This window comes from Streptopelia decaocto (assembly GCF_964273445.1).
Source record: "Streptopelia decaocto genome assembly, chromosome: 16".
Classification (NCBI taxonomy): Eukaryota; Metazoa; Chordata; class Aves; order Columbiformes; family Columbidae; genus Streptopelia; species Streptopelia decaocto.
This window is the reverse complement of record NC_138671.1, coordinates 2,816,883-2,830,635: the sequence shown is the minus strand read 5'-3', so window position 1 is coordinate 2,830,635 and position 13,753 is coordinate 2,816,883. Positions and strand designations below refer to the sequence as shown.

The 13,753-nt window shown below is 42.6% G+C and overlaps 1 protein-coding gene across 2 annotated transcripts in view; it reads left to right on the top strand.

Annotated features, from left to right (window-relative positions):
• The window catches only part of CEP112 (centrosomal protein 112), a 143,703-nt gene that overhangs the window by 50,952 nt on the left and 78,998 nt on the right, over positions 1–13,753 (top strand). For both annotated transcript variants that reach the window (XM_082066904.1, XM_082066905.1), the window contains exons 18-20: positions 1,049–1,184; positions 2,889–2,996; positions 13,388–13,570. In XM_082066904.1, coding sequence (XP_081923030.1) covers positions 1,049–1,184; positions 2,889–2,996; positions 13,388–13,570 — 427 coding nt within the window. The remainder of the gene's footprint in view (positions 1–1,048; positions 1,185–2,888; positions 2,997–13,387; positions 13,571–13,753) is intronic.

Below are 13,753 nucleotides of genomic sequence, written 5' to 3'. Positions count from 1 at the left end.
GGAAATTTCTCATGAGGTGCTTCCTCTGTAAAATGAAATGTCAGCCTCAGGTCTGCTGGAGTGTGTCGGCTCTTACAAACGGCCGGTGGAGCCACCTTTGTCCATCCATCCCACCGTCGTGGTCCCCTGAGCTTTCACACCAAGTTGGGCAACTCCGCTGATTTGTGATTAACAGAGGTCATTAACACCGCTTGATTGTCTTCCGTGCGAAGGATGGATTTAAGAAGGATTTCTTAAATGTTTTGGGATTACCAGGCTTTTGGTCTGTGATGTATCAATAGGGTGGATGTGCCTGTTTTTTATGTATGTGTGTATATATATATATATATATGCATCTATGTACACATAATGCTATACATGCATTACTTTTGATATACTATGATGTCTTAAGAAACCCAAGCCATTTTCTGCATATGTATTGACTTTAATATGTCAAATAGTATAGGCTGTTAATATGAAATATCTTTGCATAAAGATTTAACATCTGTCATTGCTTTAAAGGCTGAATAGATATTACAGCATTATGGGTTTCTAATAGATTAAGAAGGTACCATATGTCACGCATCACCCTGCTTTGCATTTTGATATATGTCAAGCGGTGAATAATCCTGCATCTTGTCTGAGCAAAGATGGCACTGGGATAATTGTTGTGTTTGTTTTTAATGGGAAAGGATGATGATGCTAACAGGAATCATTTCAATATTGAGGGGGCAATATACTTTTAAAGGTGAGACTGAAAAACAGGGGTTATACAGCCAGGAGTAACCGATTCAGGTCAATGCAGACTTTAAAGATAGAGGTATTGTCATAAGCCATGAACGCCGTGTTTAGGTGTGCGAAATTCAACGGGAGCAAGCGAAAATAACTCCCGCCTCCTTCTATTCCCTTCTTCAAAGTATCGCGGAGGGAAGTTGGGCAGGAGCTGGGCCAGGAAATGGAAATGCGAATACTATTTTAGACTGATAGGGTTAAAGGCCTCTCTTTTACACCAGCACACTTGTTCTTTTATTTGATACTTGAACTCTGAACATTTTCTGTGACTTTCTAGGGAGAAGGAGGAGCAGCTGGCGCGGGTGACAGAGGTACAGAGGCTGCAGGCCCAGCAGGCAGATGCTGCCCTGGAGGAGTTTAAGCGGCAGGTGGAGCTGAACTCAGAAAAAGTCTACGCTGAAATGAAACAGCAGGTGAGGAGGTCACAATGCCAGCCTTTCCGACAGTCTGTCTCAGTAGGATAGCGGATTCTGATCTTATAATGCCAGAAACATCCTTCACTCGAGAGTGCGACATCAAAATCTTTCACAATGTAGTGTCTTTGCCGGCAAGTCAGAAAGGGACGGTGGCGGCTGTTTCATCTTTCTAACAAAGCCGGAATTGTCATTGTTATAAAGATATCTGCGGTTATGAGACTGATTAGGGATTTTTCAGGAGTGAGAGTAGAAAGTGTTAGTTTATACACCCCCGTGGAACAACGGTTGTAATCTTCTCCTTAAATGTGTGTCTCTTCCTACTCTTTTCGCCACGACTCTGTCTTCCCTTAATGAGGTTTTGTAATCAGCAGGAGCCTAAGCAGGGGCAGAGCCGTTGTGGCTGCTGGTGGTCATGGGCAGAGGATGGAAAAATCCATTTTTCCGTCCCTGAAAATCAGTAGCAGGAATTTATGTAAAAATATTTTAGTCTTAAATTCCTTATGGCATTTAAATTCCTCATGGAATTGCCTGTGGGGCAAACAACAGCTAAACCGTTGTCCCTGGGATGGCACAAGCACAGTGTGATGAGCAAAATAAGGAACAAGCAACAGGTGATCAAGAAGATGGGGAGAAAAGGGAGGATTTCCTTGTCTTGCTCATGTGATCCTACAATTTTTATCACTAGTTTGGCTCTGTGATGTAGGAAGCAGATGGCAAAAAAACTTTGTCAAGCTCATGATTATTCAGAGTCACCTAATGCCCACTGAAGGGCGCGTGGTACATTTTTACCTGTAAGATCTGCAATTTTTCTAATAGTAACTAGGAAAAAGAGAAACAATCCATAGACTCTACTTTAGATCTAGTGGTAGTTTAGATCTAGTGGTAGTTTAGATCTAGTGCTTCTTGGGTTTGGCAACTAATGATCAAGAGCCCTCTTTGCACTTGTAAGAGATATATGAATGTGGCCTAACGGGTAAAGCGCTAAAGTTGAGACCTTGGTCTAGAAGTAATTGTTGAGTACGCACTGCAGCATAGGACAATATATATATATAGTGTATATATATAGTCATATATATGTAATTCTAATTTTTTTCCCTTGGGAACGTGCCTGATGTACAACTAACAGTTGTGCTTTTGATACGAAAGCCTTTGCTAATTGGGTTATGAAATCGCTTCCTTGATGCCGTGTGCTGGAATCTGTGGGACTCATTATTCATAGGCGATGACTATCTTCAGAGAACTTCACTTGCAGCCAAATAATTCTCTTTTAAGTTATTTTGCTGATTTAATGTAAGCTTACTTTGAATGTGGCGTTTGTGCACTGACTCACACATGATTTCACTTGGATTTCCACAGGCAATATATTTATAAGTGGAATATATTTGAGACTTAAATATGCCTAGAACTAAATATTCGCTTAATTTTGCTGGGGTGTTCACCACTTTCAGGTGAAAAACGAGCCCATACTTTATAATCAAGGAGTGGCACGGTGTCGGTGGTCACTATATCCATAAGTAGATAAATACCTGGTATTCAGTGAATATTAATCTTCAGTAGACACAAATAGTATTATTATCATTCTCAGCAAGTTGTATTTGAGTCTTTGATGGTTTGCAAACAACTGTAGAGACATCAGGACGTTTTAAGCTATGCCTTTAAAAAAAAAATAAAATTAAATATTCCCTTTCTTTTTCCATGTAGATGGAAAAGGTTGAAGCAGATCTAAGCAGATCAAAATCGCTCCGGGAAAAGCAATCCAAAGAATTCTCCTGGCAATTGGAAGAGCTGAAGCAAAGATACGAGCAACAGGTCAGCGGGTTTGTTCTGGGGCGGCTTTTCATGCAGTTGTAGGTCAGTTCCCACATCTTAATCCTCTTCTCGCTTTGCCTCCCTCTTCTTTGTATAAAGGCAAAATGTATAGGTGTGCAGAGTTTGTGTGATGGGGGAAGAGCCTACGTAGAAAATGTTGTTGTTTCCTCTTCGCAATCCTTTGTACCTCTGGCTTTTGCACATTTTTTCCCAGGCTTACAGGTGGCAACACCTATTTTTGTAATGGCCACATGAATGTGTTATCTGTTTTTGTTCTTGTCAAGAAACAGCCTTTTATATGAACACAGGGAGTGTTCATATGAATGCTTGTTTTGGCCCACTGGTAATTATTTTCTTTATTATAATGTGATTTCAGGTTGGGGAATATTCAGGAAACATTTGGGTGGAGACGAGAGACTTGAGTTCAGTAGCGTTGTGAAACGTAAAGGGAACAAAACAGAAATAGCAGCAGGTGAATTATTACATGATATAGACTTGAGAGCTACACAGCTGACCCAGCCCATGGGACACTTGCACAAGGTGGTGTTTCACGCATAAGCTTGAAGTTCTCTCTTATCCGTGTTTTTGCAGGGATATAAGTTTCCATTTCCACAAGGAAATTCTATTCAAGAATTCCAGAGTAGTCCAGGTTGCAGAGATATTGGGGATTTTTGGTTTGAGGGTTTTGTCGACCTCATTTGCCAAAAGACCAGTAAGAATTCTATCTCTCCTGATTTAGTATGATCTCTGGAATAAAGACTAGAAATCAGAAATGCACTCACCACTATGTAATCATAACAATGGATCTTCAAATTATTTATTTATTTGAAAGCCATTGCGCTAATTGCTTGCAATAAAGGTGAGGAAGTTTGACTTGTCAGTTGGTGGATGTAGTGAAGGGAGGACGGTGGGAAGCGCTGGGGTTAGTTGGGCGTCCACCTTAAGGTGAATTTTTTAATGGAATCTTATATTCACATCATTTCAGTGATATGATTCGCTCACTTTTCTTTACAGTTCTCATCACTCGTAATGCATCTTTAAAGTCCAAAGTAAGCATTTATTCAAAGACTTTGTTCCCAGGTTTAGGAACATGCTTTGTAGAGACAAGCACTAGTCTGTAGTTCATCAGATGTCATGACAATCCTGTTCTGACCTACCAATGGTACTTTTTGCTACTTTCAGTATATGTAGCAAGACATACTAAGCCATATTTACAGTCTTCTACTGAATAATCTGCTGGTTTTGTGCACTCAAAGGAAATGATAATGCCTAGTAGTGTCATAGTTTGTTGTTTTCTTATATCATCATGCCTATAATTATATATTCAGAGCTTATGGAGACTGGATCAAAAAACCCCAAAACAACAACAAACCAGAACAAACCTACAAAAAACAACAACAAAACCCACAAACGAGATGAATGTGAAACTTGTTTTGGTGACTCTTTTTACGCTGATATTCTCTAACAGTGTTGATAATGTGGCAAACATCAGTGAAAGCATTTTCTACTAAGAGGAGATGTTTACTGCTTCGCTTTTTGTATTTAGGAAAACTACTTTTAACTGTAGGAAAGAACAGGTAGACTCTGTGAAACGTCAGTGAAACGCAAAGCAAGGTTTTCAGCACTAAACAGTGAAACAATGAGAGTCTCAGAAGAATTTTCGGAGGAATCCTGCTCATGCGCTTTTCAAAATGTATTTCTCTTCGTCCTTCATTTGGAGTGTTCATTGAAAACTTGCAAACATGACAAATCTGTGACCCTTCCAGCAGGTTGTGCTGGGTTATGGTTGGAAACGTTCGTTTTGCATTGTCACTTCTGCAGTACAAAGCTCCTCCGGCCGCACAGCGTGAGCTCTGCTCTTCCGCTCCGAACATTTCCTTTCCGCAATTCCAGCTTCTCTTTCTCTCTGCTGTTCTCTATTTATGCTTCAGAACTTCTAAACCCTTTTTAAAGCAGACTTTTCCTTGCCTTGTTTTACTGTGTATTTCTTTGGTGGTTACTTGGGGAGGAAAAGACTGATTTAAACTCTTAAATGGAGCGGTGAATTAGAATTGGTGGTGTTTGAGCAGGGCTCCAACAGACTTCCAGTGGGGAAATAGTCACCCAACCAAAAACCAATGACTCGAGTTACCTGGGACATGCAGTAATTGCTTTGAGATGTTCTGCCTCAAGTGTCTGAATCAAATTGTCGCATTGAATTTATACAGAAAGGGAAGGAAAATTGACCTTCAGATACATTTTGTGTAGTGGTGAAGTAGCACTGGGCACCACACCAGACAGTTCAGTTGCCCATGAATTTACTCAAGTTGGTAACGAAGAACCAAACGAACTGGTATGTTATCGCTTTCTCCAGCCTGAGAAACATCTTGTAAGTGTAGGAACTGGGGAGCTGAGGTTGGACCTCTCTGCTGTATGTGCTGGTTGCCTGTGCTTTGCAGGGCTCCCCTGGAGTTTTAATTTCAAAGAGATGACGGGGCTGGAAAAGGTCTGTTGGTTGTGGGGCTGGAAGGTTGCTCTGCCAACACATCAGATATACTGATAGATATTGGTATTTATCTGATAATTACATCAATTAATAAATAAACTGATATATATTTTATATTATTTTTCTTGAAAAAGAATTAGGAAAAAAACCATACAAGGCCGTGGCAGTTAATATTAGTATTTTCAAATTCATCGAATCCATTAACAAAGCAAAGCAGCAGCTTTGGACCTCGCAGTATTTGGATCCAGCTCCATCTGATTCAGCGCCGCTTTCTTTTGAAGTATCCACTGAGAACACTCTCAGACAGAAACCGGGGGCTTTTTTTTTCTTCCTTTCTTTAAACATACTTTAGCTCAACTTTGTTCTACTCGCAGCTGTTAGATTTGAAAGTGTATTTTGCAGAGCAGCCCCGCTTGGTCGGCGCGGCAGTTCCTATCTCTGGGAGCAGCTGCTCCCGGCACTTCAAAGCCGGTGGACACCACAGCGAAGGCCTCGGCTTTTCCTGCCTTTGAAATGGCGCCGGCATCCACGGTCGGGCTTTATGGCACCGTCAGCACAGGAAAAAAGGTTGTTTGGTTTTTTGCACCCCCTCCCTTTTTTCTACTTCTTTTTTTTTTCCCTTTTCCTCCTCGCTTTCTAATGACATCCTCGGTTTAGCCCAAAATACCTGGGAAGTGTTTCTGCCGAAATAGTTTTCCGAATGTTTGAAAGAGCGTGTGGCCAAAGTTTGCATAATGGATTTTAGGCAGGTGAATTTGACAGAAAACTTAGGGAATGGGCTTTTTTTTCCCATATCCGTGTCGCTTGGGCAGGGACCTGGGGGTCCTGGGGACAGCAGGGTGACCATGAGCCAGCACTGGGCCCTTGTGGCCAGGAAGCCAATGGGACCTGGGGTGGGTTAGAAGGGGGTGGTCAGTAGGTCAGAGAGGTTCTCCTGCCCCTCTGCTCTGCCCTGGGGAGACCACACCTGGAATCTTGTGTCCAGTTGTGGCCCCTCAGTTCCAGCAGGACAGGGAACTGCTGGAGAGAGTCCAGCGCAGCCACCAAGATGCTGGAGGGAGTGGAGCATCTCCCGTGTGAGGAAAGGCTGAGGGAGCTGGGGCTCTGGAGCTGGACAAGAGGAGACTGAGGGGTGACCTCATTCATGTTTACAGATATATAAAGGGGGAGTGTCAGGAGGATGGAGCCAGGCTCTTCTCGGTGACAACCAATGGGGTAATGGGTTCAAACTGGAGCACAAAAGATTCCACTTAAATTTGAGAAGAAACTTGTTCCTGGTGAGGGTGGCAGAGCCTGGCCCAGGCTGCCCAGGGGGTTGTGGAGTCTCCTTCTGTGCAGACATTCCAACCCGCCTGGACACCTTCCTGTGTAACCTCATCTGGGTGTTCCTGCTCCATGGGGGGATTGCACTGGATGAGCTTTCCAGGGCCCTTCCAACCCCTGACATTCTGGGATTCTGTGGGCACTTTGTGAGAGCCTGTGTCTCGAGCTGTGGTGCGTGGCGGAGCGGGACGTCACGTCGGGACATTTCGCAGCAGAATCAAGTATGTTCTCACCTTCATTTTAGGCAGATTTTTATAAATTGCCTTGTATGGAACACTTTCAGTGAACTTCTGGAGATCTTAATGTTTGAATGACATTAGCTTGTCCTTTAAGGCAGAAAAATACAATGATGGAGCACTATGATCACTGTTGCACCTGTGTTTTGCTATCAATAGTTGAAGTGCTAGAACTGACTGTGGAAAAAAATGAGATGCAAAATTAATAAGAGATCCAAAGTCTGTGAAATTTCACGTTCCTATCAGGGAGAACACACTACAGAGCAGTTGATGAGTTATTGTGATAGTGGGATGATGTTACTTGCTGCGTTATGGACATACCTTCTGACTTTGGGGGCCAACCTGAATGTATAAATATGCCTTTTGGTTTGGTTTGTCTTTTCTCTAATAATGTTAATTCCATTTTAAACTAATAATTTTTCATGCTTCCATAGCAAAGTGGAAAGCTGTTACGTGATAGCTGAAGAATCTGCCTGGATCTCAGGAAATCCTTTCTTGCAACATTTATTGTTGGGTTCTGACTTCCGTAACCCTTGTGAGGGAATAATTAGAGTTGTTTTCTTGTCCTATTTAGCCAAATAGGAAAGAAACAGGACACCTTCGGAAATATTTGACTGCGTATTTACCAAAATCGCTTTGAAATCGGTTACATCCTAGCTTTTCTTCTGGTGTTCCTCAGCCACACCAATGTTCCAGACGTTTCTTAGCTGGACTTTAGACAGTCCAGTTGTATTCAGACATTCACCATCCATTTTTAGTATGCTGGTTTAGTTATAAGGACTCAGTCTTTGTAAAAAGCTTTGTTCCTCTCCTCTCCTCTGTCTATAGCCCAAGATAATTGAAATACAGTCTGTTCTTGCATGGAGGCCAAACGAGCACATTTGCAGAGGCTCTGAATTTTTCATGTCATCAGCAACAAGCTGCATAAATTTCATTTAATAAATTAATCTAGGATGCATAAATGTTTCCTTTGAAGCATCCTAACACAGAGATGAATGCCATCCGCGCAGAATATCTGAGGAATAGTTTCTTCAATCGTCAGCATCAACTTTTTACTTTATGATACAGCTAAAACTCGCAAATGGGAAAAGGGTGTGAATTTAACCTCCAAGAGAAGAGTGGGTGGAAATCATCTCTGTGTTCCATTGCTGTTTACGGAATTGTTAACCCGGCAGATGGGTATTTGCACTGTAAATGCTATACCAGAACCTGCTACATGCAGGCATTGCAGTGACTCAAGGTTATATTAGTTCGGATAATAAATATTTCTATTAGCAGAGCCCGTTGGCTTTACTGGAGCAGGCGGGAGGGGAGCGGGACCTCCTGATGTTCATCTCGGCGCTGAGTGGGGTTTAATCGCAGGGAAGCAGCTTCATTTCCAATATGTTGGCGATTTGAAATCAAATTTACTCATGGCAGGAGGATGGGGAAGATAGGAGGATTGAGGTGAGGCTTGTGCTGCCTGTTCTTTAAAAATATTACAATTCTGGAAGGCCTTTATAAGCAAAAAATTTCTGGATCAGGTATATCATTTTATATCCCTAGTGAGAGCACTCGGGTATATTGTTGTAGCAGGGAGGATAAATCAAACTGCGGTTTGGCTACAGACCAGCTCGTCTCTTCTAGAGAATTTCTTGCACTTCTTAGTTTGCAGCTGAAATACAGTTATTAGCGGTTGATTAGAAGGTGAAATATAACAGGAAACACAGTCATGCCAATTAAATTATTGCAGCCTGCAATGAAATAGAAAGTAAAACGCATTCGCTATGCGTGTACATTACCCTATATATATTTGCTACTTCAGTGGTAATATATGGTTCTGCACTGATGTATTTTTCACTGTCCCACTTGCCCTCGGCTCATTACAACCCTTTTATCTTGGGAGTACTTTGCGTGTGAAATTATAGCAAAATCTCCAAAAAATGCGTACTTTTAAAATCCACATGATTTATCTGCCGCACGGTAGTTCTGGTTTGTTTGCTCCCTCGCCTCGCAGCCAAGATTCCTCTTTTCTGCCCAAAGTTATGCTAAGCCAGAGCCCAGCGTGATTAATACTCGATCCTCCAGCCTGTTAGATCAGATTACTCTTAGAAGCAGTGTATTTGCAGAGATGGGTAATCCCCATATCCTCATGAAACACATTTATTTATAGGCTTAGGAGACAGAAAACGCTGGATTCTACCAGAGTTGTAATTTGGGGGTAGATCGTGTGTTGTGTGCCATGCTGGGCAGAGGTTGGGGCTGGTTTTGAGCACAGCAATGGTAATGAAGACACTCGATTTACAACACCTATAAGGTAGAATTGCTGAAAAATAGACATGCTATATGCATGCTGTACGAGGGAGTTTCATTCAGTTCTTTGCCACGACGTGTATAACTTATTGGTGGCTTCTCCAGCCCTCAGAAGTTCAGTCATACCCAAATAGCTCTAAGAAAATCATCCTGCTGTGCAAAGCTCTATTTTATATAAGTGTTACTTAGAATATTTCTGAAATTGTGGACATAAATTTACATGAATTTTCATACTTTGGCGTCAAATATTTATTGTAGCAGCTACATTTTTCAAAGAGGGAGTGAGCTAACTAATTTCCTTTCCCTCCTTTGGGGACTATAAAAAGAATTTCAAAGGCATACTTGTTCTTGAGAACAAGTTGAAATTGTTCTAAAATTGAAAGCCTAAACTTAGTGTGTGATGTAGAAGCAAAAACTGGATAGTAGAAGGTCTTGTCTATATTAGGGACTTTAAAAAGGTATTTGCTGACGTTGACTATATTACAAGTGTTTGGCTTCTGAAAATATCTCCTGCAATCAGCAGACTGTTTACTGTAGATCGTTGTTCTTCAGATGTACAAACTGAACCAGCGCTAACAGCAGCGCGATTTCACTTTAGGTCTTTATTAGATTATCTCTCGTTTTAGCAGGTTGGTCAGAAGCTGCTCCACGTTTGGGCGCAGTTAAGTCGGCCTTAGGCCGTCGCTCATCGGCAGCTCCGGTGTCATGTCCTGGGCACGATCAGCATCGCCAGTTTATGCATTGCCAGTTTATGGCAGTGAATAGCATGAGATAGTCACAGTTCTTGGGTTAATCTTGTTTAGCTTTTTATTACGAATTTTGTCTTCTCTTTTCTCCGCAAGAGTGACAAAATGTTAAATTTCAGTTAAAAGCAGAGATTTAAAATAAATGTTGTAAGTCTGGTGGTGGCTTAGTAAACAAGCTGGGGGCTGCTGCCTTGAATATGGTTCTATCCTACCGGTGCAGAAAGAATTAAAAAAGGAAGAATTAATGCAAGGGGAGATAATGATTCTAAAATACTTGTGTGTTACTTGGTAATAAGTGTTTCATGACCCCGTAGCTCTATGGGGTCAGACGGTCCTTGTTTTAGTGTCCAGGCCATGGTGGGAGGTAGGAACAGATGCACAGAGAATAAGAGAATCTCATCTTTGGGACAGCAGAATGAGAGAACATCTAAGCCACAACGTATTCGATCTGATTATGGTAATAGGGCACGCACTATTATTTAATTAATCTATCTTTCAGTGTTGCCCTTAATTTCCATTGTGAATATCGTGTTGCTTGTCTGTCTGAAGCGTGTGGCTCCTACACCCGTCTGTCTTTTAGACACTTATGTACTGAATTCAAGCGGACATTTGTAATCTGCTGAAGTGCAAAGCATCGAGGGGCGAATGCAGAAAGATCTCAACATGATACAATTTTTAAAAGAGGTGGTTTTGTTATATCATTCATAAAAGCGCGCTCTACCTCAAAGAAGAGACAGAATCCATACTGATTTATGAAGAATTAATATATTTTTCATGCAGCTTCCTGTGATGAAGTCCTCTTGTTGCTGAAAAACAGCATGGTTTGGTTGGTTGTTTTTGGTGGGTTTTTTTGTTGGTATACATTGATTTATTTGTTTTCCTTTATAATAAGACCCAACAACAATACAAGAACAAGAGAGAGGGAGGAGTGGAAGAGAAACCGCAGTGCCTGGCAGCAGTAGTGAGGAGAACAGGAGGTTCAGTGGGTGTTCAGCAGTGCAGTCAAATGGCCTCTCTGTCACTTCACGTTATTTGTACAGAAAACCCACGTTTTCTTGGTTACGAATGTGAAGTACTTGTTAATATTCATTAGGGAAGATGGTTTTCTAGGTCTTTGAACTTGCGGTCCCCATTCTTTCTCTCTTTTCCTGTCTCTCCACCTCTGCTCCCTGCCAGAAACCTCTGATGAGCAAAACAAAGCCATCACGGGGAATACTTTGCTTTAAGTGATGAGGGGATCTTTCCTCAACAGATTTGCCTTTTACAAACACCTCCCCTCACGCTGCCGCCCTTTCTGTCTCCACGTACAGACCGGGGGCCGCCCCTCCTGCCTGCACAAGGACCGGTCCCTATTAGCTCTTTCCACCTCTGTAATTCAAAACCTTTGCATCTATTGTATAAATGCTGTCAGTGAAGAGATTACGAAACAAAACTGTAATTGCTTTGGTCGGGTAAACTGGTGTCGTACATGGGTTGAAGAAGCAGGGTCCATCTCTTGCCCCCTGTGGGCACATGTTCTCTGTGCTGCTGCTTCCTGTCTTGGTTTAAAAAAGTGGAAACCCAAATAATTGAAGTTCCTTCTAACAAGCTCTCTTACTGCGGACCTTACGTGACACAATCAGCTGAAAACCCAGGAATTAAGAAAATGTTTGAATAAAAAGACCTCTCCTGTTGACACCATCGCTTTTTAATCAGGTCTGATTTATGAAAAACTGCTAAACATTTTTTCCTGTAACTAAGGCAAAGGCTTTACAATTACTTTAGGGAGCAAGAATTCTTTCATTTAGACGCACTAAGGACACCAATAGATGTGAAAAGGAACCAGTTTTGTACATAAACCTTGGGCAAAACCCTGACTTAAAGAACTTTGTGTAAGGATCCCAGGCCCAGTACACATAATATATGCCTCCTGGGGGGTTAACTCCTTCAGGGACTTCAGAGTGCTGTTAATGAGCTCTTTAGTATTATTAAATAATGTAGATACGTTAAACCGTAGAATATTGCATCTGTTCTACTTGCTCCATTTTCAGGAGGCCGCTGCCGGCTGCAGCACGGCCGACATATTTTACTTTTAAACCCGGGACACGCCGACCCGTAGTTCCACAAAACACGTTCTTCTGGACTCCACGTCAAATTTTAAACCCCGAAAGCCGCGCCGAGGGCTAATATCATCCCCGAATTGAATGCTACAGCTTTAAGATAAGGTGCCGGCGCGTTCTCGGCGCACACGCAGCCGGCTCCTCCCGTTCGCTCCTTTTTCTCACGCTGCAAATAACCCACCATATAAAGATAAGAGCATTTATTTTCTCTTTTTTTTTTTTTTTTTTTCCCCTCCTCGCCCCCCTCCCCTCTCTCCGAAATCCACCAAAACTGAAGAAAAATCCAAGTGACTGTTCTTAGCAGCTGTGTGGCCCGGGGTTCAGTGGGGAAGCGGCTTCCTGCCGTCCCTATTCATCACCTGCTTCAAAGGCGGCCTGGCGCGCAGCGTGCAGGCCAGGTAGGGTGCCATTGTGCGCCGGCGGGGGGATTAGTATCAAAGCCGCGGCGACCAGGCCCTCGGTCTGGGGCTGCCATTCAGGCCGGCGGAGAGAGGCTCAAACCGGCCAAGGTCACAGCATCCAGTGTGGTGCGGACTGGGAAAAAGGATCCTGAGAATTGAGACGGGGCTTCTTCTGAAATCATGGCGCAAGCTTGCGGCACAGCAGGTGCCCTTCTGGAGCACATAGATCTGTTTATGTTGGGGTAGCGTAGCTGACAACGGGATAATAGAGCTTTGTTTTTTGTAATTTTCTTTCTCTTTTTATTATTTTTGTTTTATTTTATTATTTTTTTTAAAGACAACTGTATATACCCCAGCGTTGAAGAGCTTTCGCTTTGGAAATCATAAAGAAATCTTTAAAAGACTTAATTGCTGGGGTGGGGGGTTGCCTGTATATACTTAAACGAAGGGGAGAGCAGGCTGGCGATTAACCATTTAGGAACCTCAGCCCGATGAGCAGCAGCAGGATGCGGGGCGGCCGTACACAGAATGCGACAATGCAATTGTTTTCTTTTTTCCCCGTACGCTCCGACATTTGTACCAACAAATTGGTTAAGGATGCGCTGGATTTGCTCGGTTGTCTCCATTGTTGGAATTGTCTGGAGGAATTCTGTCACGCCAAGGGGTGGCTTTTTAAAAGGTGAGGTAATAGTGACGTAAAAATAAAATTGCCAACTTGATGAAATTAAGGGGAAAATTAAGCTGTAGACGAGTTGTCATGACGACAAGGATGTTCTATTGATGAACTGTACTCCTCCCTGTCCAATCAGATAGTGGAGCTGAAGCTGGAGCATGAACAGGAGAAGACGCACCTATTCCAGCAGCACAACGCAGAGAAGGACGGGCTGGTCCGAGACCACGAACGGGAAATCGAGAAACGGGAAAAACAGCTCCGCGCTGCCATGGCAGAGCACGAGACTCAAACCCAAGAATGCCGGAAACGAGACGGCCAGGTAACGATCAATAGCGTTTGAAAGGCGTACGCTTATTAGAAAAATGCTAATAATTAGTGTTTCCCGTTTGCCAGCATTGTTGGTGATGCACGCTGTGTGAGCATTTGCGAAACTGGCACATAAACGTGATTTTGGTTTTCTTTTTTCTTTCTTTCTTCTTTTTTTAACCCGCTTTCCCCCCTC